The sequence below is a fragment of the Lissotriton helveticus genome, chromosome 3_1, assembly GCF_964261635.1.
Source record: "Lissotriton helveticus chromosome 3_1, aLisHel1.1, whole genome shotgun sequence".
Taxonomy (NCBI): Eukaryota; Metazoa; Chordata; class Amphibia; order Caudata; family Salamandridae; genus Lissotriton; species Lissotriton helveticus.
The window spans coordinates 1,961,324,620-1,961,351,514 of record NC_136061.1 but is presented as its reverse complement, the minus strand read 5'-3'; the positions used below and the strand labels follow the sequence as shown (position 1 = coordinate 1,961,351,514).

The 26,895-nt window shown below is 47.2% G+C and overlaps 1 protein-coding gene across 2 annotated transcripts; it reads right to left on the bottom strand.

Annotated features, from left to right (window-relative positions):
* Positions 1–344: 344 nt before the first annotated feature.
* On the bottom strand, positions 345–25,283 carry LOC144824032 (zinc finger MYM-type protein 1-like). Of its 2 annotated transcripts, none has more exons than XM_078683070.1 (3): positions 25,133–25,283; positions 10,432–10,547; positions 345–3,541 (listed from the first exon to the last, which is right to left on the bottom strand). In XM_078683070.1, the coding sequence occupies exon 3, from the start codon at positions 3,514–3,516 to the stop codon at positions 1,405–1,407; it is 2,112 nt and encodes a 703-aa protein (XP_078539196.1). In that variant the 5' UTR covers positions 3,517–3,541; positions 10,432–10,547; positions 25,133–25,283; the 3' UTR covers positions 345–1,404. The 2 variants fall into 2 exon arrangements, with proteins under 2 accessions (XP_078539196.1, XP_078539195.1); XM_078683069.1 differs by having other exon boundaries at positions 10,432–10,533.
* Positions 25,284–26,895: the final 1,612 nt, after the last annotated feature.

Below are 26,895 nucleotides of genomic sequence, written 5' to 3'. Positions count from 1 at the left end.
ACTAAGGTAGAAGGGTTTTGGCCTTAGAAAGTTGGAAAACTTCGGTCTCGAAGTTGGAGTTTTCGAAGTGCATCCAAACCCAATGGCGGAGAAAAACAATCTGAAGATGGAGAAGATGCCCATGCGGACTGTAGTCCAGGGGAGGAGTCACCTATCTCGTGATACTTCGAAGACTCTTCCAAGACAACAAGGTGCAAACATCCGGACTCAACACTAGGCGGCGATCTATGCTAAGATATTAATTCAGCAGCTCACATGCCTCGAACAGACATTTATTAGGATATGGACATAGCTGCTTTGTTCTAACACCAGAAAACATCAAATTGCCATTGAGATAACAACTCTTAGTACTTCAAAGATTTCTTTATTTGATTAACTTGCAGTTTAAGTCTACTAAGAAAATAAAAGCTAGTGAGATTTTAGGGACTGGACAGACAAAGACAGCAAGACAAACCATAAAGGGTGCCCTACAAGGCGCTTAATGTGATATATGCAAGGGATGAAGAAATATGATCACATCACCCCCACCCCTCCAATCTGCTGCAACTCCATTAGCTCACCTCAGTCCACTACATCAAAACCAGGTACATTATTACAAACATTGATGATCTAGTGGACCAGCAAAGCCACATGATCCGAGGCACCCCTCTTATCTTGGGGGAACACTCACCATCTCTGCTAGCTCTCGCAATCCTGCAGTTAGGTCAGTATCACTGCAGATTAAGTGTACAAAAGGAAAAAAAATAAGGGCCCAGACATTTTCCATCTATGAGCCCAGGCTCAGGAACAAAATTCCTGTATCAATCAACATCACATCCAACACTACCTGTTGCAGTGTAGGAAAGATTTGAAGATACACTTGTTGAAAGAAGATCACAATACAGTAACAAACCACTAACAAGCTACCAGTCCTGTCAGTAGTTGACTGAATAGCTCCCTTTCTTTGACCAGGACTAGAACTTTCCTGCATGTTTGGGCAGATTCCAGCTACACAAGTACATACATACATTAATCAGCACACAATTCTCTGGGGCGATACATCTTAACGAATGTTACTTTGCATTATATTCACCAGTTGGGAGACCCACATGTTGTACATGAGTGCAATTACAACTATCAACAAACCTACAGAACAATGTAATAAAAAACAAAAACGTTTTTTGGACCAGATAGCTATTGCATAGACGGCAGTATCAACCTTCACAACTTAATGAGATAGGTGCTGCTAAAACAAATATATGGAATCTGTAATGTCTCAAATGTTCAGTATTAAGTTTCAGAGCATCCATTTTGCAAAAGAGAAAGCCTGGCATACATCACTGATTTCACAGACTCCAATATCTGTACTACAGAGCAGGTCACAAACTGCCAACATTATAGAAATGTTAGGATTAACACTTGTGTTCACTTTTTGTAGATGAAATCAGCACGCCTATCTTTAATAGCTGCAAACTTCTCAATTACTTGAATATTAAAGTCTGGGATTCGCTTAACAAGGTCTCTCTCTATAGATAGCATTGCTAAAGCATTTAGTCTTTCTTCAATTATGGTGCTCCTCAAGAATGTCTTAATTCTTTTCAAAGTTGGAAAACATCGTTCCGACTCAGTTGTTGTCATGGGAGTAGTTAGGAGTATTTTTAGTAAAGTCATTGTCTCTGTAAGGGTGTTTTCCATATTAAGTTTATGAATTAAAGCGAGCAGAGAAATGGCACCAGTAGCCTGCCGATAGACATGCATTCCATATAGTACAGTTAACTCGGTTCTTAGATCTTCTTTGTTGAGCATAGGATAAACTTCAACAGCTTCATGCAGTGCTTGCTCAGGGAAAGATATATCATAATTTGCAAACTGGTCACTTTGTAGTAATGTGGCACTCACCAAATGCTTTGTAAAGAAAAAACGTTCCTTTGCATGCTCAACAATAGTGTCACATATTTCCTTTGCAATTAGGGTCAGGCTGCTGATGTTTTTTCTGCGGTTTGAAAAAATAGAATCTTTTGGCAGTCTGCTGTCTAAACTGTCAATCTCCTCTCCAACTTTGTTCATACCGGTGATAAACTGAATTGTAGCCCATTGTATAAATACAGTCGCTATATCTCGTTTTTGTAGCTGGTTATGGAATTTGTCAACAAGAGACATTATTTCATGAAACAAAAACAGAAAAAACTGGAACTCTCTGTCTTGTAGTGTTCTTGCAAAGCCACGTGCCTCACTTCGACTTTTGTATTCAAAGTCACCACTGGCTTCAATGGTATTGTAACATTTCTCCAGATCAACCCTATATTCATATATTAGGTTGACTGTGCGCATGTTAAAGTTTAAACAAGGTGCAGATCCATTTTGAACCCTACTCTCCACAATGTCCTGAAGTATTTTAGTTCTTTTTGATGAACCTGAGAAGAAAGCTGCAATACTGGCTACATCCAAAAAGAAAATGTAGGCCTCAGAGATCCTGCCTACTGCTTGCTGTATAATAAGATTTAGTTGGTGGGCGTAACAGTGTACATAATGAGCATTAGGGTACACAGCTTGAATTTTTTTCTGTACTCCACCAAAAATTCCCCTTGTAACTGAAGCACCATCGTAGCTTTGTGCAATTAGTTTTTGCTTTTCAGAGTGCTCTGGAAAAATCACGTCCAGTTCAGTGAGCATAGCTGTAGCAACAGTTTCTGCAATGGAGTCTTTTAAATGTATAAAACCATAGAATCTCTCTACTACTTTAATGTCATTTTCAATATAGCGAAAGATTAATACGGCCTGTGTTTTATTGGCCACATCAGTGGTGTCATCAGCCTGAATAGCCACAAAGTCTGTTGTTTTTAACTGCTGAACAATGTAGCTTCTTACAATCTCGAGCATACATTCAAGAAGTTCGTTTTGTATGGTTTTAGAGGTTCCCTTTAACACTGCAACATTTGCTAAACGTGCTTCCATTTCACGGTCCAAGCTTGCACTTAAATCTACAAGGCCTCTGAACATACCAGGATTTAAGGAGTTTTCAGATTCATCATGCCCTTGTAACACAAGTTCAAAAGTACCACAGAAACGAATACAATCAATTAATGTTGACAATATGCGTCTATTTTTATCGACTGCTTCATTGTGTTTCATTATTGCTCTTCGGTATGTGTCACTTATGTGGGCTTCAATGGTTGCATCTCCCAACATTCCCAGCCTTGTCAGGTTTTCCATATGACATTTCGAGTGTGCGTGCTTCTTTATTTTATCTGACAAATGCTTCAAGTCGGTCACTCCTTGTCGTGCCCACTTAAGGTCACCACCAAACAGCAAGCAGGGAAAGCAGAACACACAATTTTTGGAAGTACTTCCTGTAAGCCAATCAACTTTCGCGTACCAGGTGTTTGAGAAAGTACGTTTGTATATCTTCCCTCTGTCTTGGGTACATTGGTGTAGTTGCAGGTCTGGCCTGTCAGGTCCTAATCGTTTTATCATTAGTTTATTTTCACGACTCAGTCCCAGGAATGGCTTTGCAAGTAGCTGCTCTACTGTATTCATCGTCTCTTACCAATATTACAGGTACCTGTAAAATTAAAATACAATGTGTAAGATTATGCAAATTTATCTCACATTTCTCTTTAAATGCATATATTGGGTACTTTAGCATTATACCTGGACAATGTTCCTTTGTGCCATACAACTTATTAACAAAGCCTAATCTCTGGCTATTCCGTTGCGGAAGGCCCTGAAAAAGAGATACAGGCCTAGACAGGCGGGGACCTATAACGAGGAAGAAGGCCTTTAACAACCGGTATAGCCAAGGCAGAAGGCTATTATCACATTCCATTCACCAAGGGCAGATAATTTTTTTTTCTTCAAAAAGGAGGAAACAAAGACAAACTTTGGAATGTTGGAGCAGAATGTTCAAATCAGCCACTTCATTGTCCTCAACTGAACTCTCAACACTCCAGTCTTCCAAAATGATTATATACATCTACAAATTATACTATCCCACCCACTATGTACACCACGTACAAAGCCCTTAACTACTATGTAAACAAGCATTGAAAATGCAATAGGTCTCGCAATAGAAGAGTTTGACCTTTTGGTTTAGCAAATGGGTGAGTGGCGTTGCCTGGGTGAGTGGCGTTGCCTGGGTGAGTGGCGTTGCCTGGGTGAGTGGAGTTGCCTGGGTGAGTGGCGTTGCCTGGGTGAGTGGCGTTGCCTGGGTGAGTGGGTGAGTGGCGTTGCCTGGGTGAGTGGCGTTGCCTGGGTGAGTGGCGTTGGGTGGGTGAGTGGCGCTGCGTGGGTGAGTGGCGCTGCGTGGGTGAGTGGCGCTGCGTGGGTGAGTGGCGCTGCGTGGGTGAGTGGCGCTGCGTGGGTGAGTGGCGCTGCGTCGGTGAGTGGCGTTGCGTGTGTGAGTAGGGTTGGGTGTGTGAGTGGGGTTGGGTGTGTGAGTGGGGTTGCGTGGATGAGTTGCGTGTGTGAGTGGCGTGGGGTTGCGTGGATGAGTTGCGTGGGTGAGTGGCGTTGCGTGGGTGAGTGGCGTTGCGTGGGTGAGTGGCGTTGCGTGGGTGAGTGGCGTTGCGTGGGTGAGTGGCGTTGCGTGGGTGAGTGGCGTTGCGTGGGTGAGTGGCGTTGCGTGGGTGAGTGGCGTTGGGTGGGTGAGTGGCGTTGGGTGGGTGAGTGGCGTTGGGTGGGTGAGTGGCGTTGGGTGGGTGAGTGGCGTTGGGTGGGTGAGTGGCGTTGGGTGGGTGAGTGGCGTTGGGTGGGTGAGTGGCGTTGGGTGGGTGAGTGGCGTTGGGTGGGTGAGTGGCGTTGCGTGGGTGAGTGGCGTTGCGTGGGTGAGTGGCGTTGCGTGGGTGAGTGGCGTTGCGTGGGTGAGTGGCGTTGCGTGGGTGAGTGGCGTTGCGTGGGTGAGTGGCGTTGCGTGGGTGAGTGGCGTTGCGTGGGTGAGTGGCGTTGCGTGGGTGAGTGGCGTTGCGTGGGTGAGTGGCGTTGCGTGGGTGAGTGGCGTTGCGTGGGTGAGTGGCGTTGCGTGGGTGAGTGGCGTTGCGTGGGTGAGTGGCGTTGCGTGGGTGAGTGGCGTTGCGTCGGTGAGTGGCGTTGCGTCGGTGAGAGGCGTTGCGTCGGTGAGAGGCGTTGCGTCGGTGAGTGGCGTTGCGTCGGTGAGTGGCGTTGCGTCGGTGAGTGGCGTTGCGTCGGTGAGTGGCGTTGCGTGGGTGAGTGGCGTTGCGTGGGTGAGTGGCGTTGCGTGGGTGAGTGGCGTTGCGTGGGTGAGTGGCGTTGCGTGGGTGAGTGGCGTTGCGTGGGTGAGTGGCGTTGCGTGGGTGAGTGGCGTTGCGTGGGTGAGGGGCGTTGGGTGGGTGAGGGGCGTTGGGTGGGTGAGGGGCGTTGGGTGGGTGAGGGGCGTTGGGTGTGTGAGTGGCGTTGGGTGTGTGAGTGGCGTTGGGTGTGTGAGTGGCGTTGCGTCGAAGAGTGGCGTTGCGTCGAAGAGTGGCGTTGCGTCGAAGAGTGGCGTTGCGTCGAAGAGTGGCGTTGCGTCGAAGAGTGGCGTTGCGTCGAAGAGTGGCGTTGCGTCGAAGAGTGGCGTTGCGTCGAAGAGTGGCGTTGCGTCGAAGAGTGGCGTTGCGTCGAAGAGTGGCGTTGCGTCGAAGAGTGGCGTTGCGTCGAAGAGTGGCGTTGCGTCGAAGAGTGGCGTTGCGTCGAAGAGTGGCGTTGCGTCGAAGAGTGGCGTTGCGTCGAAGAGTGGCGTTGCGTCGAAGAGTGGCGTTGCGTGGGTGAGTGGCGTTGCGTGGGTGAGTGGCGTTGCGTGGGTGAGTGGCGTTGCGTGGGTGAGTGGCGTTGCGTGGGTGAGTGGCGTTGCGTGGGTGAGTGGCGTTGCGTGGGTGAGTGGCGTTGCGTCGGTGAGTGGCGTTGCGTCGAAGAGTGGCGTTGCGTCGAAGAGTGGCGTTGCGTCGAAGAGTGGCGTTGCGTCGAAGAGTGGCGTTGCGTCGAAGAGTGGCGTTGCGTCGAAGAGTGGCGTTGCGTCGAAGAGTGGCGTTGCGTGGGTGAGTGGCGTTGCGTGGGTGAGTGGCGTTGCGTGGGTGAGTGGCGTTGCGTGGGTGAGTGGCGTTGCGTGGGTGAGTGGCGTTGCGTGGGTGAGTGGCGTTGCGTGGGTGAGTGGCGTTGCGTGGGTGAGTGGCGTTGCGTGGGTGAGTGGCGTTGCGTGGGTGAGTGGCGTTGCGTGGGTGAGTGGCGTTGCGTGGGTGAGTGGCGTTGCGTCGGTGAGTGGCGTTGCGTGGGTGAGTGGCGTTGCGTCGGTGAGTGGCGTTGCGTCGGTGAGTGGCGTTGCGTCGGTGAGTGGCGTTGCGTCGGTGAGTGGCGTTGCGTCGGTGAGTGGCGTTGGGTGTGTGAGTGGCGTTGGGTGTGTGAGTGGCGTTGGGTGTGTGAGTGGCGTTGGGTGTGTGAGTGGCGTTGCGTCGAAGAGTGGCGTTGCGTCGAAGAGTGGCGTTGCGTCGAAGGGTGGCGTTGCGTCGAAGGGTGGCGTTGCGTCGAAGGGTGGCGTTGCGTCGAAGGGTGGCGTTGCGTCGAAGGGTGGCGTTGCGTCGAAGGGTGGCGTTGCGTCGAAGGGTGGCGTTGCGTCGAAGGGTGGCGTTGCGTCGAAGAGTGGCGTTGCGTCGAAGAGTGGCGTTGCGTCGAAGAGTGGCGTTGCGTCGAAGAGTGGCGTTGCGTCGAAGAGTGGCGTTGCGTCAAAGAGTGGCGTTGCGTCGAAGAGTGGCGTTGCGTCGAAGAGTGGCGTTGCGTCAAAGAGTGGCGTTGCGTCAAAGAGTGGCGTTGCGTCGAAGAGTGGCGTTGCGTCGAAGAGTGGCGTTGCGTCGAAGAGTGGCGTTGCGTCGAAGAGTGGCGTTGCGTCGAAGAGTGGCGTTGCGTCGAAGAGTGGCGTTGCGTCGAAGAGTGGCGTTGCGTCGAAGAGTGGCGTTGCGTCGAAGAGTGGCGTTAGGTCGAAGAGTGGCGTTGCGTCGAAGAGTGGCGTTGCGTCGAAGAGTGGCGTTGCGTCGAAGAGTGGCGTTGCGTCGAAGAGTGGCGTTGCGTCGAAGAGTGGCGTTGCGTCGAAGAGTGGCGTTGCGTCGAAGAGTGGCGTTGCGTCGAAGAGTGGCGTTGCGTGGGTGAGTGGCGTTGCGTGGGTGAGTGGCGTTGCGTGGGTGAGTGGCGTTGCGTGGGTGAGTGGCGTTGCGTGGGTGAGTGGCGTTGCGTGGGTGAGTGGCGTTGCGTGGGTGAGTGGCGTTGCGTCGGTGAGTGGCGTTGCGTCGGTGAGTGGCGTTGCGTCGGTGAGTGGCGTTGCGTCGGTGAGTGGCGTTGGGTGTGTGAGTGGCGTTGGGTGTGTGAGTGGCGTTGGGTGTGTGAGTGGCGTTGGGTGTGTGAGTGGCGTTGCGTCGAAGAGTGGCGTTGCGTCGAAGAGTGGCGTTGCGTCGAAGGGTGGCGTTGCGTCGAAGGGTGGCGTTGCGTCGAAGGGTGGCGTTGCGTCGAAGGGTGGCGTTGCGTCGAAGGGTGGCGTTGCGTCGAAGGGTGGCGTTGCGTCGAAGGGTGGCGTTGCGTCGAAGGGTGGCGTTGCGTCGAAGGGTGGCGTTGCGTCGAAGAGTGGCGTTGCGTCGAAGAGTGGCGTTGCGTCGAAGAGTGGCGTTGCGTCGAAGAGTGGCGTTGCGTCGAAGAGTGGCGTTGCGTCGAAGAGTGGCGTTGCGTCGAAGAGTGGCGTTGCGTGGGTGAGTGGCGTTGCGTGGGTGAGTGGCGTTGCGTGGGTGAGTGGCGTTGCGTGGGTGAGTGGCGTTGCGTGGGTGAGTGGCGTTGCGTGGGTGAGTGGCGTTGCGTGGGTGAGTGGCGTTGCGTGGGTGAGTGGCGTTGCGTGGGTGAGTGGCGTTGCGTGGGTGAGTGGCGTTGCGTGGGTGAGTGGCGTTGCGTGGGTGAGTGGCGTTGCGTGGGTGAGTGGCGTTGCGTCGATGAGTGGCGTTGCGTCGATGAGTGGCGTTGCGTCGATGAGTGGCGTTGGGTGTGTGAGTGGCGTTGGGTGTGTGAGTGGCGTTGGGTGTGTGAGTGGGGTTGGGTGTGTGAGTGGGGTTGGGTGTGTGAGTGGGGTTGGGTGGATGAGTTGCGTGTGTGAGTGGCGTTGGGTTTGTGAGTGGGGTTGCGTGGATGAGTTGCGTTGCGTGGATGAGTTGCGTTGCGTGGGTGAGTGGCGTTGCGTGGGTGAGTGGCGTTGCGTGGGTGAGTGGCGTTGCGTGGGTGAGTGGCGTTGCGTGGGTGAGTGGCGTTGCGTGGGTGGGTGGCGTTGCGTGGGTGAGTGGCGTTGCGTGGGTGAGTGGCGTTGCGTGGGTGAGTGGCGTTGCGTGGGTGAGTGGCGTTGCGTGGGTGAGTGGGGTTGGGTGTGTGAGTGGGGTTGGGTGTGTGAGTGGGGTTGGGTGTGTGAGTGGGGTTGGGTGTGTGAGTGGGGTTGGGTGTGTGAGTGGGGTTGGGTGTGTGAGTGGGGTTGGGTGTGTGAGTGGGGTTGGGTGGATGAGTTGCGTGTGTGAGTGGCGTTGGGTTTGTGAGTGGGGTTGCGTGGATGAGTGGCGTTGGGTGAGTGGCGTTGCGTGGGTGAGTGGCGTTGCGTGGGTGAGTGGCGTTGCGTGGGTGAGTGGCGTTGCGTGGGTGAGTGGCGTTGCGTGGGTGAGTGGCGTTGCGTGGGTGAGTGGCGTTGCGTGGGTGAGTGGCGTTGCGTGGGTGAGTGGCGTTGCGTGGGTGAGTGGCGTTGCGTGGGTGAGTGGCGTTGCGTCGATGAGTGGCGTTGCGTCGATGAGTGGCGTTGCGTCGATGAGTGGCGTTGCGTCGATGAGTTGCGTGTGTGAGTGGCGTTGCGTGTGTGAGTGGCGTTGCGTGTGTGAGTGGCGTTGCGTGTGTGAGTGGCGTTGCGTGTGTGAGTGGCGTTGCGTGTGTGAGTGGCGTTGCGTGTGTGAGTGGCGTTGCGTGTGTGAGTGGCGTTGCGTGTGTGAGTGGCGTTGCGTGTGTGAGTGGCGTTGCGTGTGTGAGTGGCGTTGCGTGTGTGAGTGGCGTTGCGTGTGTGAGTGGCGTTGCGTGTGTGAGTGGGGTTGCGTGGATGAGTTGCGTGGGTGAGTGGCGTTGCGTGGGTGAGTGGCGTTGCGTGGGTGAGTGGCGTTGCGTGGGTGAGTGGCGTTGCGTGGGTGAGTGGCGTTGCGTGGGTGAGTGGCGTTGCGTGGGTGAGTGGGGTTGCGTGGGTGAGTGGGGTTGCGTGGGTGAGTGGGGTTGCGTGGGTGAGTGGGGTTGCGTGGGTGAGTGGGGTTGCGTCGATGAGTGGGGTTGCGTCGATGAGTGGGGTTGCGTGTGTGAGTGGCGTTGCTGTGTGTGAATTGCTGGTTCGGCGAGTGGGGGGGTGGGCGGGGGAGCAGCAGGCAGATGCGAGTGGAGCGCGCGCTGGAGAGGGAGGGGGTGGGAGGACTAGGCAGCGTGAGAGAGGGAGAAAGGAGTGCACGTGCATATAGCAGGACTGGGACATTACATTGTGAGCTGCACATTTGGTAAAGATGTATCTTAAAATATATTTCTCATGTAGCCCTTTTATTTATATTACGGCGAATATGTGCACCGCATGCTGTAAAATACTATTTTTGCACTTGATAATGTTGGACTTCACACTGTTGGCTAATAATGAAACACTTATGTGCCTGCATAACAGCCTGTTGCCTTGCCCGTTAATTCTGGTCGTTTGCCATAGGAACGTCCGGGATGCATTTGTGCACAATTAATATTTTAGCACTCATTCATTAGGTAAGGGACACTACCGCAGTCACTGGAAACACGACACAAGGGAAGCGGAGCCTGTTCTCTGCTGCTGTACAGTGCTTTCACATTTGTGCGAGGAAAAAAAAACAAGGGGGCAGGGAGAGAACAGACGAGTGGAGGGAGGGAAGGGGTGTGCGGGTGAGAGAAAGGGGAGAGCGGACAACTCAGAGGTAAGGGACAGAGAGAAGTAGAGAATGGAAAAAATATATAAAGGGGAGAAAGAAAGGAGTGAGACATAGTGAAGAGAGTGAGGCGGGGGAAAGGAGGAAACACGGGGAATCGAGAGGGAAAGAAGAGATGGCGAAGCAGAGGGAAGGGGAGAGAAAAAGGTGAAGTAAGAGGGATAGGGAGAGACAAATGGAGGGCATTAATGAGGGGAGTGGGGAGGGGGGAGGAGAAGTGCGACACGGCCGCAGCAGGGGGCGGAGCGGGGAGAGCGGCAGGGGCCTTTGAAGTGAAGCTAAGCTTCACTTCAAATGAGTGGGAGGAGTGCTGCTGGGGAACAGATGGCGATTTGATGCTGTGCACGCGCATTTAAGGTCAACTTTGTTTAAAGCCCTATAGTCTCGCTTCTCTCAATGCGCATGCGCATTGATAGGTCACGAGACCTACAAATTACCTAGCATCAGTTTTTTTTACTTTAAACCCTGGGGTTCGTACCTTGGAGGTCAGCTGCAACAAGCGCAGCACAGGAAGTTGGGTTCTGTGCAAGACCTCTTCTTCGTCAAACAAATTATGTAAAGGTCTTCAGGCGTTACCACGCTGAAAAAAAAAGACTACATAATTAGTGGTGCCAATCAGACACATACATTTCACATTACAGACAAATTAGTTCATACTACACAGTGAAAATAACTTATGTGAAAAGGGATTCCTTTGAAGAGGTTCCTTAATTGTAGAGCTGGAAAAGAAATGGTAACACACACAACAATTGGTCCTCGTAGATGGTTAGGACAAGTTAACTCTAATAACATATCCTGAGACAACACTACTAAGCCGAACAACCAATCAACAGGAGTGAGGCCAGTGTAGACCCAGCAGAGGGAAGAGCAGATTAAGAGTCATTGCTATATTGCAGCTGAAGAGTCAATTGGGTGAATCAGTTGCAAGGGGCTCTCATTCTTTGATTTGATCTACAACTTTGTACCTTGGTTTGAAGTTCTCACAAGTCGTTCTGAGGTGATGCCCATAGAGTAAATCGGCAAACTGTGAATCTTCAAGGTGAAGTTTGTAGTAAGTTTTATTATAGAGGGAGTAGATTAGAGACCTCACCCACAGAGGAGCAAGAACCAACTGACAAACTTCAATAAATCAACATTTTCCCTGCAAGTGCTTACATTCTAAATTACTACATCATCTCCATGGCAACCAGAACTTAGAGGAGATGCTTAGTCTAGAACACCACATCACCGCCCGCCCCTAATAACACCAACCTAAGAAGACAAAGGATTAACAAAACAAAGATAATCTTGAGAAATAAAGATGGAGCAAATCAAAGAAAACAAATAAATTAGTGGACACAATCTTGCAAATGAAGAGTCATCGTGCGAAGAGATCTCCTCTTCTTCTTGTGTCACAGAAACCTCCGCACCATTCATTTCTTGTGGGTGATATTTGGCAATCCTATTTAGATTCCATATCCTATGGTCATTGATTTAGGCAACACTGTCAAACAGCTTAATGATCTTCATGAGCTTTCCAAACTTGGACTTACCCAGTCCCTTCTTTGGTAACCTGACGCTGAACAATCACCCACCAACCCCCACAACTGTCTTCACTGTTTTCCTCAAACAATTCCTTCCTTGTCTCCCTCTCTTTCCTTGCACCTGTGCAATCCACACCACTATCAGCTTCTTTCCTTCTAGACTCCACCCACAACGGAATAACCTCCATGATGGCAGCTCTTCCTTTGAACAACCTAAAAGGAGGCACCCCCGTAGAGGAATGTGAAGTAAACCTGTACTCTCACTTTTATTCTTACAACCTCTTCCCAGTCATTTCCAGAGACTACTGCCAATTGCATAGCTTCCTTAAGAACCTTTACAAACCTCTCCACCACACCATTGCTTTCAGGAGGATACAAGCTGCCTTCTTATGCTAGATACCTCTTTGCCATTAAAAAGTACTCCACTACAGGAAGTGAACTGAACACCATTGTCTGATAAAATGGATGCAAGAAAGCCTTCTCTTTCAAACAGATCCCCCAGAAACTTGATTACCGCTACTGTTCCCAGAGTTGACTATCTTCACCACTGGCCACCTTGAGAACATGTCTAGACAGACTAAGACATAGCGATCCTGAGACTTCAACTTTCCCGGACCAAAAATGTCTATTGCTATGTCCACAAGTTAGGTTCTCTGATCACCATAGGTGGAGTCCTGCACTTCAGTACTTTGTCACTTCTAGGACAATGAGGGCAATCACGTACCACTCTCTATATAGGTACAACCATAGCTGGCCAAAAGTATGCCTCTCTGATCCTCATGGACATTAGCCACCAATTTGCTTCTCAAACTCTCAGGAACAACCAATTTACTTCGACGCATTTATATCCCATTCATTACAGCCAAATCATCTTTAACATGCCAAAATCCTCTGAGATTCTCCTCACACTCCTGTTTCTCTCCCCATCTCGCCCATCATTAATCATGCAGACATTTACCTCCTCATCAAATTCCTCTCCTGGAAAATATATATATCACAATTCTCAGACAAAATCAGGACTCTCATTGGTTCCAGTCAGCCTGGATAGACAGTCTGTCAAAATGTTTTAAGAACTGGGTATGTATGAGACTTTGAATTCAATATCTTGCAAGGCAACCACCCACTTCCTTTTCCTGTGATAAACAAAAACCAACACCTTTTTCCCAAAGACTTCTTTCAAAGGTTTATGACGAGAAATGACCTCAAAGCACTTACTCCACAAGAGTTTTTTTAATTTATGTATTGCTCAGTAAACTCCAAGCGCCTCTTTCTCCATCACAAGTAATTACATTCCTCTCCCCTCCCAGGTCCGGAAGTGAACAAAATAGTCCTCGCAGAACCTTCCACATTTTGTAATAAGACTGCATCTAACCCCTTGGAACTAGCGTCAATCATCACATATGAATCCTTAGGAGGATCAAAACTAGCCAGACTAGGAGCCTCATTCGGTTATTTCTTAATCTCATCAAACTCCTCATTGCATGCTTGACCCCACACAAACCCATACTTTTTTTAACAAACCCGCATGCAGTCAGTTTTTGCCCAGAGTTGGGAACAAGCATATTGTAAAATTCCACCATCCCCAAAAATTTCACCAATTCTTCTTTATCCTTGGAATAGTTCAGATTGGAGATGGCATCTACCAACGATGGTCTAGGCCCGATCCGAAACACAGAGACCAAGTGCACCAAATATTACATTTCTCCAACATCAAAATCGCATTTATCCACCTTCAGGGTGAGGCCAGCATCAAGAAGCTTTTTCAAGACCACGGTCAATTTCTCATTATGCTCTTTTAGATCAACCCCATAAACTAGATTGTCTTGATAAATCTTAATTCCATCAATACCGTTCAGAACACTCTCCACCACCCTTTGCTCGTAAATTTGATCATCTGGTGGCCAGAGGGCAAACTACTAAACAGGGTTTAACACCCACTAGTTCAGAATTAAATACATCCTCAAGTAATATATCGACAAGTGAAAATGAGGAGAACAATGACCCTAGTACAACAGCTAGTGTAGCCCCGAATCCTTTTTTAGAGGAGGTCCGTCGGATCAGAATGGGAAATCGAGAACCCAGGGGGAGATATGGGAACAACCCAGGAGAAAGACAAGCAGAGGGAGCAGAGGCAAAGGCAGAAGAGGTAAGACCAGGGATGAGACTACGATCCTGGAGGAAATGAATGGAGATATTAATGAAATTGAGATTATTAACCTTTCATCTGTTGATTTATCAGAAAATATGATGTCAGTATTAAAGAAAGGTTTGGGATATTGTCCAACTGTACGTGTGGATTGGTTTTTGACTAAAATTTATAAGTTCAAGACTTTTGAAACTAAAAAAACATTTTTCTAAACATGACAGTAGCAATAAAACATCATCCCTTAAACCATTTATGAGCAATCTTACCATACAAGAAGTATATGATACTAAATTACTGCTATCATTGACTGAAAATGAGGAAGATCCAGTTACGGTCAGCTCACTCTTAAGGGACCTGGATATTAATCCAGGTTATGCGCCTACTAGTGGGCTTAAAATTAAATCTAAGTGGACACCGCAATTATCAGCAGGAAATGTGGTTGATGCTTTTTATAAAATCAGTAATTGTGGATATAGATAACCTGATAAGGAGAGAACGTAACAACAAACAAAGAAATTTTGGAGGTAAGTTAACACAGGATGAGAGGTTAGCTCTTAAGGAACTTTCATTGCTATCTAATGTGATAATACGTATGGCTGACAAAGGTGGCAACATTGTTGTTATGAACAAAGAAGACTACAACAGTGAGATTTTATCTCAACTAAATGACTCTAGGTATTATGAGAAATTAAGTACTAACCCTTTGCCAATGACTGTGGCCAAGATTAACACAAAGTTGAAGGAATGGTATGATCGTTCATTACTTGACCATGAGGAATACTGGTATTTGAGAGTGGAATGTCCTAGGGCCCCGTGCCTATATACGTTGCCGAAAATTCATAAAGATCGCCAGCGACCACCAGGTAGGCCGATAATATCAGGTATAGGTGGACCCAAGGAAAAACTTTCACAATTCATAGATGTATACTTGAGACCGTTTGTCCAAAATCTACTGTCTCATATAGAAGACACAAAACATATTCTCAATATCATGAATGATGTAACATGGGAACCTGATATGATTTTAGCAACATTAGATGTTGTTTCCTTATACTCTAATATAAACCATGAGTTGGGCATTCAAGCTTTAGAACATTTTTTGAACCTAAGACCGGTTGAATACCTAGAGCATACTATGATGCTTTTAGAGATGACGAAAATGGCACTACAAAATAATATCTTCCTTTGTGATGATAGATGGTACAGACAGAGACTTGGGACTGCTATGGGTTCCAGATTCGCTCCGTCCTTCGCGAACCTTTTTATGGGACGTCTAGAGGCGGAGTGGATCTGGGGCCCTAAAGGTTAGAATTGGATAGATCATATCTATTACTGGGGAAGATATATTGACGATTGTTTGTTGATTTGGAGAGGTTCCTCAGATGAACTTAACTTGTTTTCCTATCTTAACTCTAATAATCTGAATATGACATTTACCACTCAATTTGACAAACAACATCTTACTTTTCTGGACATAGAATTATTTGTGCAAGATAACAGACTATGTAGTCGGATGTTCCGAAAGGAAACCAGTTGTAATGCATTACTACGGGCAGATAGTTGCCACCCTAAGAGCCAAATTCAAGCAATTCCTTTTGGTGAAATGTTGAGAGCCAGGAGGAACTGATCTAATGATACCGACTTTGATACTAACATTAAGGATATGACTAAAAGATTTAGAAACAGAGGCTATGAAGCTGAGGTTATTACTAAAGCCTGTGACAGAGTTTCTAAACTTAAGAGAAGTGAGACATTGAGACCCAAGAACTCTAATGTGGGAACTAAAAGTGCAAACAAGGTGAGGATGATTACCAATTTTGGAACAGGGAGCCATAAACTGTTTGCTATTCTTAACAAACACTGGCATCTATTACGAACAGACAGTGACTTGATACCATTTTTAACTGAGAGACCCAGTTTGACATTTCACAAAGGTACCACAATTGCTAATATGGTGAGCCCAAGTTACCCTAAACCTACCAAACCTATATTAACTGAACAATGGTTGCGTACGAAACCGGTGGGTTTCTATTATTGTGGGTTCTGCAGTTGTTGCAGATGGGCTACTAAAAAGATACATTCTTTTGAATACAATAATACAGGTACCTTCAGAATTACCTCATTCATAAATTGTGAGACAACATTTGTGATCTACATTATAGCCTGCACGTGTGGGAAAATTTATGTAGGAAGTACAGTCAGAAAATTAAAGGACCGAATGATGGAACATTTTCGCGCACTTAAAAATGGGGATACCAGGTACCCTATTGCCTCCCATGCTATCCAGAATGGTAATGATTCAGTCAACCATAGATTTACTTAGCATGGAATTGAACATGTTACTCTAGATAGACGAGGTGGGAATAGAACCCTGAAACTTAGACGTAAAGAAGCAAGATGGATTATGGTTCTCTGGGCAGTTGAAGAGGGATTAAACTTAGACCCCGAACTTCAATTTTTCTTGGGCGATTAATGATCTGAAATAGGAAATATGAGCTCTTTAAGAAATGAACGATATTGCAATTTAAATTGTATACAGTTTTTTCCTGAAATACACAAAAACTAACTACTGTTGCCTCTGTTTACTTAACCTTTGTTTCCTGAAATAATCTGTATTTTATTTCATGTATTGTGATGTACAGTGTCTGAGGAAATTACGGTTATAACAATATAATCAGGTGAATGAGATCATTCTCTGTCTTTCAAACAGCTTCTTCTTTCCTCCGTATATTTAAAATACACACAATCTATGTGATTTCCGTGTATGGCCCAGGGGTTGGGCATCTGGAATGATTGGGAGTAGTCCTTGGGTCTCGCGCTGCTATGAGTGACTTATCTGATTTTAGATTGGAGATTAGACCACACTCGACAAACGGAGGTATCGTAAAATGGACCGGATACGGGTTCGAATACACGTTGTGACATTTAATTTATATTTGACAGATAATTTGAAAATACTGTCAGTAATTCAACTAATAGAATACTTTTTGACCTAAATTGAAATGAGTCTGTAAAAGTTGTTTCATTGAGTTACATACGTGAAAAGGAAATATTTTTGAAGAAACTTTATCGCTTCGGACATTGAAAGCTAATGCACTATTATTTGTATAAAGATTAAGACATAAACGTTCAATTAGAGACCGATAATTATTTTCCAAACTTGCTTTTGGAGGGTAGATCCTTTTATTTCTATAGAGATCTTAACCATTACAAGATGGCGACCTTGTTACCCACGTCTAGAAACCGGCTATTTATAGAATATGGCGCCCGAGTTAAATGCCAGTAGCCGACTCGGACACCAGAGAGAGCGTACACGCTCGTTACGATAGGTAAGCATTATTTATAGAATGCTTGTTTAGTTTAGCTCGAGTTACAGTTTTTAGGTCCATATCTTAAGGAGGTTTTGTTTCTTTATTTATCTTGTCCTTAGCGAGAATCAAGTCAGACCCCCCAGGATATAGCGGCATGGATTGGCAAATTTAGCGGCACAAAAATGGAAATTTAGCGGCATTTAGCGGCATTTTATTTTGGGGTTTTTGCAACACCAAACACAGATATCTTACTGTTTGACCTTGCCCACGTAACGCTTGTTCCTGTGCCTGAGTGTCTAGCACTTATTGCAGTACTATACCTCAAATTATACTCTGTTTTCTCTTATAACTGCACACTTGTCACTTTCATCTCCTCTTGTGCACTTTTGACTACCTCATGCATTTTTGGTTGCTCACAATTTTTACTCAAGTATTTTGTTTGCTCACGATTGTCACTATTACCTTTACTACCTCATGTATTTTTGGTTGCTCACAGTTTTTACTCAAGTATTTTGTTTGCTCACGATTGTCACTATTACCTTTACTACCTCATGTATTTTTGGTTGCTCACAGTTTTTACTACCTCATGCCGCTAAATTTGCCAATCCATGCCGCTATATCCTGGGGGGTCTGCTTAATGATCTGCGACGACAGCCCAACTTTCGTTTGGTCTAGTTATGCCACGATTGAAAACGTAACAATAAATGCCCCAAACGTAAGAATGCCCTAAATCTACATTCCATCTTCATGAAAAATATACGATATAATGTCCAATTAACTTGCTTCGTTTTTACCCCGTGAAATGTTTCTATTGTATACAGTAAGTCTATCTTGGGCAGATGCCTATCGAATGCACACTGTGTGCAGATTCAAGTTGAATCTGAATTTAATCATAGTATCTTCGCTTGGGCAATTTTGTATGAGCCTGACCAGATCACTTCATCCTCTTTTCTCTCAGATCGCTTAAGTCCTAAAGGTTAAGGGTGCGGGGCTCTTTCAAATGCGCACACAGAAGGGCAGGACAGGTTGCCGCCGTGACGAAAAGGCGTGCCCTCAAGAGCAGACACTGCAGGGTGGCGCACTTACGTGTCCAGGCAGACGGGTGCGAAGTCTCTGAGGAAGAGTCTTCGGCCGCTTCGTGCTCTCTCCCCCTCTTGCTGGTGTGGTGCTGGTCTTCTCCCTCTCTCGGCCGCCGTGGTCTTCTCCCTCGCGCATCCTCGACCTCCTGGCTCCTTCTCTTCTCGCCGCAAATGAAATGGAAAATGGGTGCGGAAACGGCAAATTTCGCGGGCTTTATGCCAAATATCGCGGCATTTGCAGAGATCGCGCGATTTTTTTGCAAATCGCGATAAGCTGGAGGGTCTGTCAAGTACATGAATACTGATATCTGTCTGGATATTTGACAGTCCTTGGCCATTAGACATCGATACTTTGCGATTCTTTTTTGTCGGCATTGGAAAGAACATTATTAGGTGAGTGATACGACGAGTGTGGATCATTATGTGTTCCCTTCGTTACAGTTAAGGGACACTTACTGAGGAGTTTATAATTACTATATTTCAGGATACAACCAACGTGAATTTATTGGATTTTGGATATAACTTTGGATACAAATAAGTGAAGATTTTTACATGCTACGATTTTCTTTGTTTGAGTGAGTATATTACTATAGTTAATGAATAAGTGACTCAGTGGCTGATGCGAGACTACGGGTGGGCTCCTTTCGTTTCAGAGCGCAGCTTTTGGTTATGTATACGGAAATTGTATGAACAGAGAGTATTCGAACTGGTAAACAAATTATGTTGTATTTATCCCTGACAGATTTGGGACTTTGGGTCTCTTCTTGTTTTGACACCAGGGTATGCACCATTTTTTACAGGGTGTCTTCTTTTCTTTTTTTCTTTACTAAATTCAATTACAATGATGTATCGGGAGTAGGCTTTGCACGTAGGTGGTGACTTTACCCATTAACTTTAGAAAAGATAGAATTTGAAGTTTTATAGGTTGCAAATAGTGTCTTACTGTAATCTTCTTGGCTTGCAGCCCTGAAGAAGTCGAAAGGCATGATATTAATGCCAGACGAAACACGTGTTGGCTGCCAATTTTTTGATTGATGGAAGAAAGTCTATAATAAAATTGGATTAATGCTGCAAAACAACAACGTACCTTGGTGTTATAATTGAAGTGAATTTCCCCATATGGAATATTGAGATTGCAAAAACTTTTGGATTGATGCAGCACAATAACTACGTACCTTGGTGTTATAATTGAAGTTACTTTTCCTACATGGAATTTTGGGATTGAAAAAACGTTTGATATACACGAACATTTGGATTGTATTCATTGTGTTGCTCAGCAAGGAACTATTTTGAACTGTTTGCCTGGAATTGTTATTCTGGGTTTGTATGGAAGAGAGGTGACCTTCCATTCTTTGCTTTGAGGCATACATCATTACTGTGAATGTTATACTAAAAGCCATAGTCTTGTTGTGCGCCTATATATATGCCTGGTCATCTCATGCTATATAAATGCAATTACAATACAATATGCGCATGAATGCACATCAATGGCAGCCGTTGTGGATTTTTTTTTCTTATTATTACAGGATGTCCACATGGTACGAATTTATGAGTTATGTACAGAAGCACTAACAGATCGCCTTTTTAAGACGAGATCACATTAAAAAATGACTGACAGTTATTTAAGAACGATAAAGAAAAAATAAACAAGCCCCGGCAAAGTTAACAAATCTAGTCATTTCATAAGGCATAGTTGATACTGACTGGCATGTTTGCAGGTGTGGGCATGGGTGAATGAGTGAAATCAACAATGAGTTAACAGTTAAAGGAACAATGAAATATATGTATGAATGTATGTATCTGTGTGATATAGATATGGGGGCGGGAGAGTGTTTATGGAGTGCATGCTGATACGGAGCTGGGCTTGTAGTGCAGGGAAGGATAGCATGAGAAAAAGTTCTCCCGAACAACAGATAAACCCTGAAGCAAAAGGAAACTGTACTTGGCCAGTGCTCTTCAGCATAAGACGGAAGAGACCCATCGGCTGCAGAATCCAGTTAGGAAGCAGCAAAGAAGAGCAACAACTGGAAAATACCTATGAAAAGCAGCAGACATGAAAAATGTTTTTGTTTTTTTAATTACAACGCGTCTTACAGACAGCCCATGCGTGCTGAAGCTCAACCTAAAAAGCAGATAGAGTGCAACAGGGAATAACCCAAACTGAGAGGCAAAGACTTGCAGGCGGAATGACACTCGGAAAGGAAGGAAGGAAAAAGCACTCAGAAAACTGGATGGATGGATGGATGGATGGAGAAAGCAGTAAAAAATGAATGAAAAACAAGCAGAAAGCACTCAACGAACCTACCTTGAATGGACCATCAAGCAGTTCTGCAAGGAGTGAAGCAGGCTGTGGTAGTCATAATGGCGAGGGAGAGCAAGCTGCAGACAGAGTCTGAGCTACGGGCAGAGAATAATCGGCAAAAAAGGAAGCTTTCCAAAAGGTCCCATAAAAGTCGGCTGTGAAACCGCAACAGATGACTTTTGAAGGCCCCTTGCTTTCCGCCACTGCCATGCGTGACGTCACAGAGGCGGTCAGCTAACACAAAAGAGGGCCGCTGGAGCACACCTAGTTAAGCTGCTATCGCGCATGGTCCAGTGGCCCCCTCTAATCCGAACCTCGATTAAAAACAAGCATTTACAATGCAATAGGTCTCGCAATGACATTGTTTTGAGCTATTGGCATTGAAATGTTATTGTTTTTTCCCCTTCCTGAAGCATTAATTAAGTAATGGCGTTGTAAATGACAATGTCTGTTACCCCCGGTTGTCCCTTGCAAAGCTCACCAGCATGTGCCCGTCATAAAAAGGAATATCTGACAATCGCATCTTAAACATTTTGCAGCAATTCTATAGCTGCGTCGCGTGCCATCAGCAAAGGAGTGTAGATATTACTAGTGCAGCAGGCACAGTGGCAGCGAAACCTAGAGATCTGTGAGGGGCCCTCTGTACCTTAATTATTGGGTATTTTTTTACTATCAAAACAGAGGACAGGGGAACAAATCTCATTTCTTACAATATTCAATTAAAAATTAGCCACTGTCACCAAAAAGCACAGATGATGATAAAACAGCTTTATGAGAGACCTTTTTTATACCCTCTCTGCTTGGCCAAAAGAATCTCTGGCTGACAGAGGGGAGGGTTTTATTAGCATGAATTAAAACTGTGAGAGTTGAGCAGTGAGGGATGACCGCTCCTCTCCTCAGTGATGCGTGTAAACAAACGCCTGCATCACAGTCAGGCTGCCGGTGCTTATTCTTAGAGTTTCGAAACTAGACAGCAGCTGCATCCTTCTGGATTGCTGGTAGCGTCTTCCTACTCCGTCTGGGAACCACGCAGAGGATGCAACATAACGGGGCGGCATTTTAATGAAACATTACAGAAAGGGGATCACTGACTTGAAACCCATATCCATTGCAGGCAGCTGGGCGGAGGCAGGCACAGTTACATGCTGCATTCGGACACCCAACTACTTTCATTAACAGTTTCATTCCTAGAAATGTGTGCAAATACACCGTGCAATAGTTCTTCCCCTACTTTTTCCTGTGCCACCCTTTCGTAGTAGAAGTGGTCGCTTCCAAACACAGCGTTCAGTATCTCTGCAGTCCCAAATTGATTCAGAAATGGCAGCAAACTGGTGCGGCACCAGGACGCAGTGTTCACTCAGAAGCTGCTGGGAGAGAGTGGGCCTCGGGATTTCTGGGAAGGGAACCGGTTTTTGGACAGGCAGATTAAAACCAGTGGTTAACCCCGTGTTTAGGTGTCACAGTGCTGCTTACTAGTGCCGCTGTCACCTGGTTCATGCCTCCCCTTCGCCTACCTCACGCCCATGCATGACACGCAGCAGATTAACCTGACAGGCAGCAGATTAACCCAACCATATGGCTGCCGGCCAATCTAGCTACCGCTCTACCCGCTGCTCTCTACCCCTCTGTCCTCGGAGCATGTTCTGTGTATCCTGTGCAGTCTACCTCGTCTCACATGTAAAGCTTCTCACGCTCTCCCAGTCTCCTTTCCCTTCTCCAAGCAGACACTTGCTTCGTTTGCCCTTTCACCTCTGGAGCTGTGTGTTGCACAGCTGCCGACTCCCCGTAAAACACTCGTGGGGCCTGTTCACTTTGTTTTCCCTTCCGTTCCTCATGAGGTGCGGAACTCGGGCAGTGTTCGGTCATAATCTAACTACAGCTCATGTAAAAGGCTTTAATACCCTTGGGCCGAGTTGGCGCTATATACAACTGCAAAATAAATATAATAAAAAAGAAAATAGAGTGGATGGAAAATAGAAATAACAGCGAAGGGAAATTGGTTGAGCGAATAAGAAACGGGGCTAGACTAGACAGAGACGGGAAAACCACGAACAAGAACTGTGAAAGAAACAGAGTGCTGAGGGTAAGAATGGAGTTTTAGAAGCGCAACGGGACAGAGTGGGGAAGTAGAGGAACAGTTTCATGAGGAAGTGCAGTGCTGGCCGCAGCACTGAGCACACAGCACGCAGAGGAACTCCTCGAAAGAGGAGATGGGACAGGCGCCACACTCAGCTTTCTGGGTAGGGGTGTACTACGGGAGGTGGGACACATGCCTACCGGAGGTCCCGGGAGGAAAGGCTGCTTTACTTAACTTTGGCACGCAGCGTGAGGGCTGTTCCCCAAGAAGAGCGTGTCAGCAGTGCGGGAATACATCCAGCTGAACCTGGGGTGTGCTGGGGGTTGTACTAGTGCCAGAACGCGAACAAGGCAGAGCTGTAGTGGAGGGCAGGGACATCCTACTTTGTCATGGAGACGAGGTGAAGCCGGGGCAATGGAGCGAGGCTGACGTGCGCTAGAGGGAGAAAGGGAAACCCGCCCGTAGGGCACCACCTCAAGAGACAGTGCTAAAGTGGCTGTGAGTGGGACACGGGGTGTCAGGCGGGGAAGACCTCTCCTCAGGGGAGAGGCAGGGGCCAGGGACTGCTGCAGACGCAGACAGGGAGGGCGGGCCATGATTTATTGCAGCTCTTTTGTTTCGAAAAAGAAAAAAAAAAAAAAGAAAAAGAGGATCCCGCCGGAGCTCATAAAGATAAGAATCCTTTTGCGACACCAGTAAGTCAAGTGAGCCAATCGCTGATAAAAACAAGCACACACGTACCTGTTTTTCAGCTTATCGCGCTAAGCCATCATCTGATGCACATGATTAATGTGCTGCCAAAATCCAAGATCTACTGCGTATGTTGTCCTGGAGGCATGCAGCTGGGGGAGGGGGACGACAATGAGGGAAGAAGGGTGACTGTATATTAAATACAAGTCCCGCGGCGACCCGGAAGCTCTTGGCCGGCCAATCCGGTCGCGGCCGACCGGAAGTCCCGCCTCCCGAGGTCCGCGAGCTGCCGGCGCATGGAGCGCCCTGCCTGTCCGAATCAGCCCGGGTCCCCAGGAGGGGGCCGGGGAGAAGGAGGAGTGTTGCGCCTGTTGCGGGGCTCCTCGGACCTGAGGGAGCCCCGATTGTGAAGAGGAGACGAGATGCTCCGTGAGGCGCGGAGCGCGAGAGGAGCCCGCCGGAAGAGCGCAGTCGGTGAGTGGGGCCCAGGGCTGAAGTGAAGTGCGTGCGTGCCTGTGTGTATGCCTGGGAGGGGTGGGGGAGGGGGAGAGTGTGCGCGCGTGTGGGAATGTGTGTGCGCATGCGTGACTGTGTGATTGAGAGAGAATGCGAGGTAGGGGATAGTGTGCCTGTATGTGTGCCTGTATGTGTGTCGTATGCCTGCGTGTGCATGCGCGCGCCTGTGTGTGTGCGTGCATGCAGAGGGGTGGGGGCTGCCTGTGTGTGTGTGTGAGCAAGGGATTTGATTTGCGCATGCGCAGCTACCAGACGCTCGCTCCCGAGGTGAAATCTGACCTCGTCAAAGCGCGCGTCTGGTAGCTGTCCACTCTCCTGAATACGGGCCACATTAGGTCTGTAGCAGACTCTCAATGCTCACGCATTGAGAGTAGTCTGCTCGACCTAAAAAGACATTGCCTGCAAGATCCACGGACCGCTGGTGGTCTGCACCATGAGTATCACGGTCTAAAGAATGCTTTATGCTGCTAGTTCCGGCCACCGTTACAGGGCTGATGGTCTTTAAAACGCAGCACATACCCCAATTGTAAACATTTATTTTACTGGAGCTTTCCTAACCGGACCTTAAACTACTACAAACAAATCTTGTCCGTCATTACACCTCTCCATGACAGGAAGATAAAAAAAAATCAGTTCTGGCCTTTAGCTAATTACATACAGCTCAGTGTAGCAAGGTAACTTTACTTAAAACGAAACTATTCCAAAATGTCCACAAAGGGATCTCCTGCAGAACCTTGGCTATCATCCCACGGGGTCTGATGAGTCCAGTAACAATCCATGTCACCCTTCAATTTTATCTTAAAAAGCCAAGTTATATTATGAGAAAATAAGGAATGAGCTGGTAACAGAGTTTTGAATATAGATAACGTTTATTCATCCTTACAAAAAAATGTTTTTTTTCCCCTTCTACTGATGGTATTCCTAGTTTTTCTTGCATTTGAGGCAGCACCTTTCGCATACCAAAAAAGAATGGTTCCTTGTGTAACATAAATAGGGTTGTGTAAAATGCTCCAATACCTTCGGGTAGAGTTCCCGCTATATAAATCTGCACATCAAAAAAAACTACCACCTGGAATATGTGCATACATGCCCAATACAGGCTGGAGACTCACGATTTTTAAAAAATGACTTTATTGTGGTGGTTTCCTGCCGGAAACTGCCTTTACGTTAATGGAGGAAATATTTTCTCCAGATTATCTCCCACCTTCCTCTTCTAAAATGTTGGCATGTAGTATGTATGTGGGTGGGGGGGGGGGGGGGGGGGTATGCTTTCTCCAAATATTCTACAGCGGAAGTTAGAATCGTGAATTTAATCTTTCACTTCACACAACCCTTCTTAAACTGTGTGGTGAATACGGCAAGTATGGTGTGCCCCTTTACTTGTTTTGGAGGGATATTTTAAGAAAAATCATAAACATCGTACCTCTTGAAACAGCGAAATTCTACTCAGGTCTGCTGTACAATAACGTATAACACGTATAACTTATTCTTAATGGACACGTCCACGCTCATTTGGAACAAATATTTCTACTTACTGAAAAACGACGCAAAATGAAGGACCTTTATTGCCACAGGAAAAGTTTGTTCAGGCACGCGGCTCAGATCGGGGCTTGCTCGAGCGACCACTCTAAAACCAGGCCCGTAGAAGAGTGGTATCCACCCACAGACCCCGGAAGCAGTTCACAAGATAGACACTACCTTGCGCATGCGCGTACTGCAATGCTTGGCGTGGGAATGGCGCAGTGTGTCCTGGGATTGTTCTAGCTCCTAGCAGGAAGGAGAAGGTGCCTTACACTGAATGTCGCGCATGCGCGGTATAATGTCACTTCGGGAACTTGAATAGCGTCCTATCCCCGGCCCGATCTGACCCCATCAAAAGACACAGGAAACCCCACACTAGAAGCCTGGAGGAGGCCCCTAACTCCTCAAGTGTACTGCGCACAACGTCACAGAGAGTTTTTCCTGGGGGGGGGGAGGGTCTAAGCGACGTGCAGGTAGGGAGGGTTGGGAGATGGACCTGTGAGCTCCTGGAATTATCAAGGTGTAAAGTCGGGATCAAAGATAGAAGCAAAAACATTAGTGTGAAAGACACAAAAAAGGATTCAGGTATACCAGATTCCGAAGTGTAGGGTAGGGGGGCAGAAGACTGGATCAAAGGCTTCAGTGGGAGAAGGGGTTTAGAGGCAGGGCCATAAATTCGCTTTATGGAGGTGCCAATGACGGCCCCCGGGAAATTAAGGTCACAGACGAGTCTCAACCCCCCCCTCCCCGGCACTTAGCGCAATGGCTGGAAGGACAAGGTGGGCAGGGATTAAAATAGGGCGTGAGAGCTGGGAGTGTATAAAGGTATCAGGGGAGGAGGATCCTGCATCTTCCTGACACCTGGCACCACCGGGAGGGCTGGGGAAACGTTAGTGAGCAGAAAAGAAAAGTCGCAGGGTTTAGCAATGGGCATAGTAAGCAGGCATGCTTACTATTGCTATGCCTATTCATGTAGACTGGTCTGACCACTTCCTCTTCCCCTTCTCTCTTCACCCATCACACTCTATAACTCTTGGCCAACCTAAAAGGACTACTACCTGGTTCCATAATACCAAAATCATTGACCTCGAAACTCTGTTTCTGCTATGATATCACTTCCAAGGCTAGACCCTAACTTGGACGTCAATGATCTCGCCTCCCAATGCCTCTCAGTCCTTGCAGTCGAAATCGATAATGTTGCTCCTCTTTAAAGCAAAAGGAAAAGGCTTATTCCCTCAGCACCTTGGTTCAAAAAATCCCTTTATGAAGGAAGGAAGAACCTGAGAATCCTGGAGAAACAATGCAGACAAGCTCCATCCACCACTAATCTTTCTACGCTACGTTCAGCAAGATCCAAGGACCACAAACACTTCTTCCTTGAAAAAGCATCACACTTCAAAACCCTCCTCTTCTCAGCCAAAAACATACCCAGAAAAACGTTTCGATCTGGTCAAAAATCCTAACTGCTCTCCCCCAACCCTCAAGCTGAAGGATTCTCCAAAGAAAGCAGCGGAATTCGCTATATTATTTGATTAAAAAGTGAAATCATTGGTGGATCACATCATTCATCCTACCCCCCTAGAGAAGCGCAAATCCTTAGTCATTTGGCAGAACTTTGATGCCATCTCTGAAGATGCCCTCCTCAAATGCATCCTTGAAACAAAGCCCTCCAACCATTCTCTTGACCCCATCCCTATTGACATTGATATTGACTTCTACACCCATACTCTTTCCTATTGGACCAGTGTTGTACATGGTTTCTACTCCTTTCTAGTTG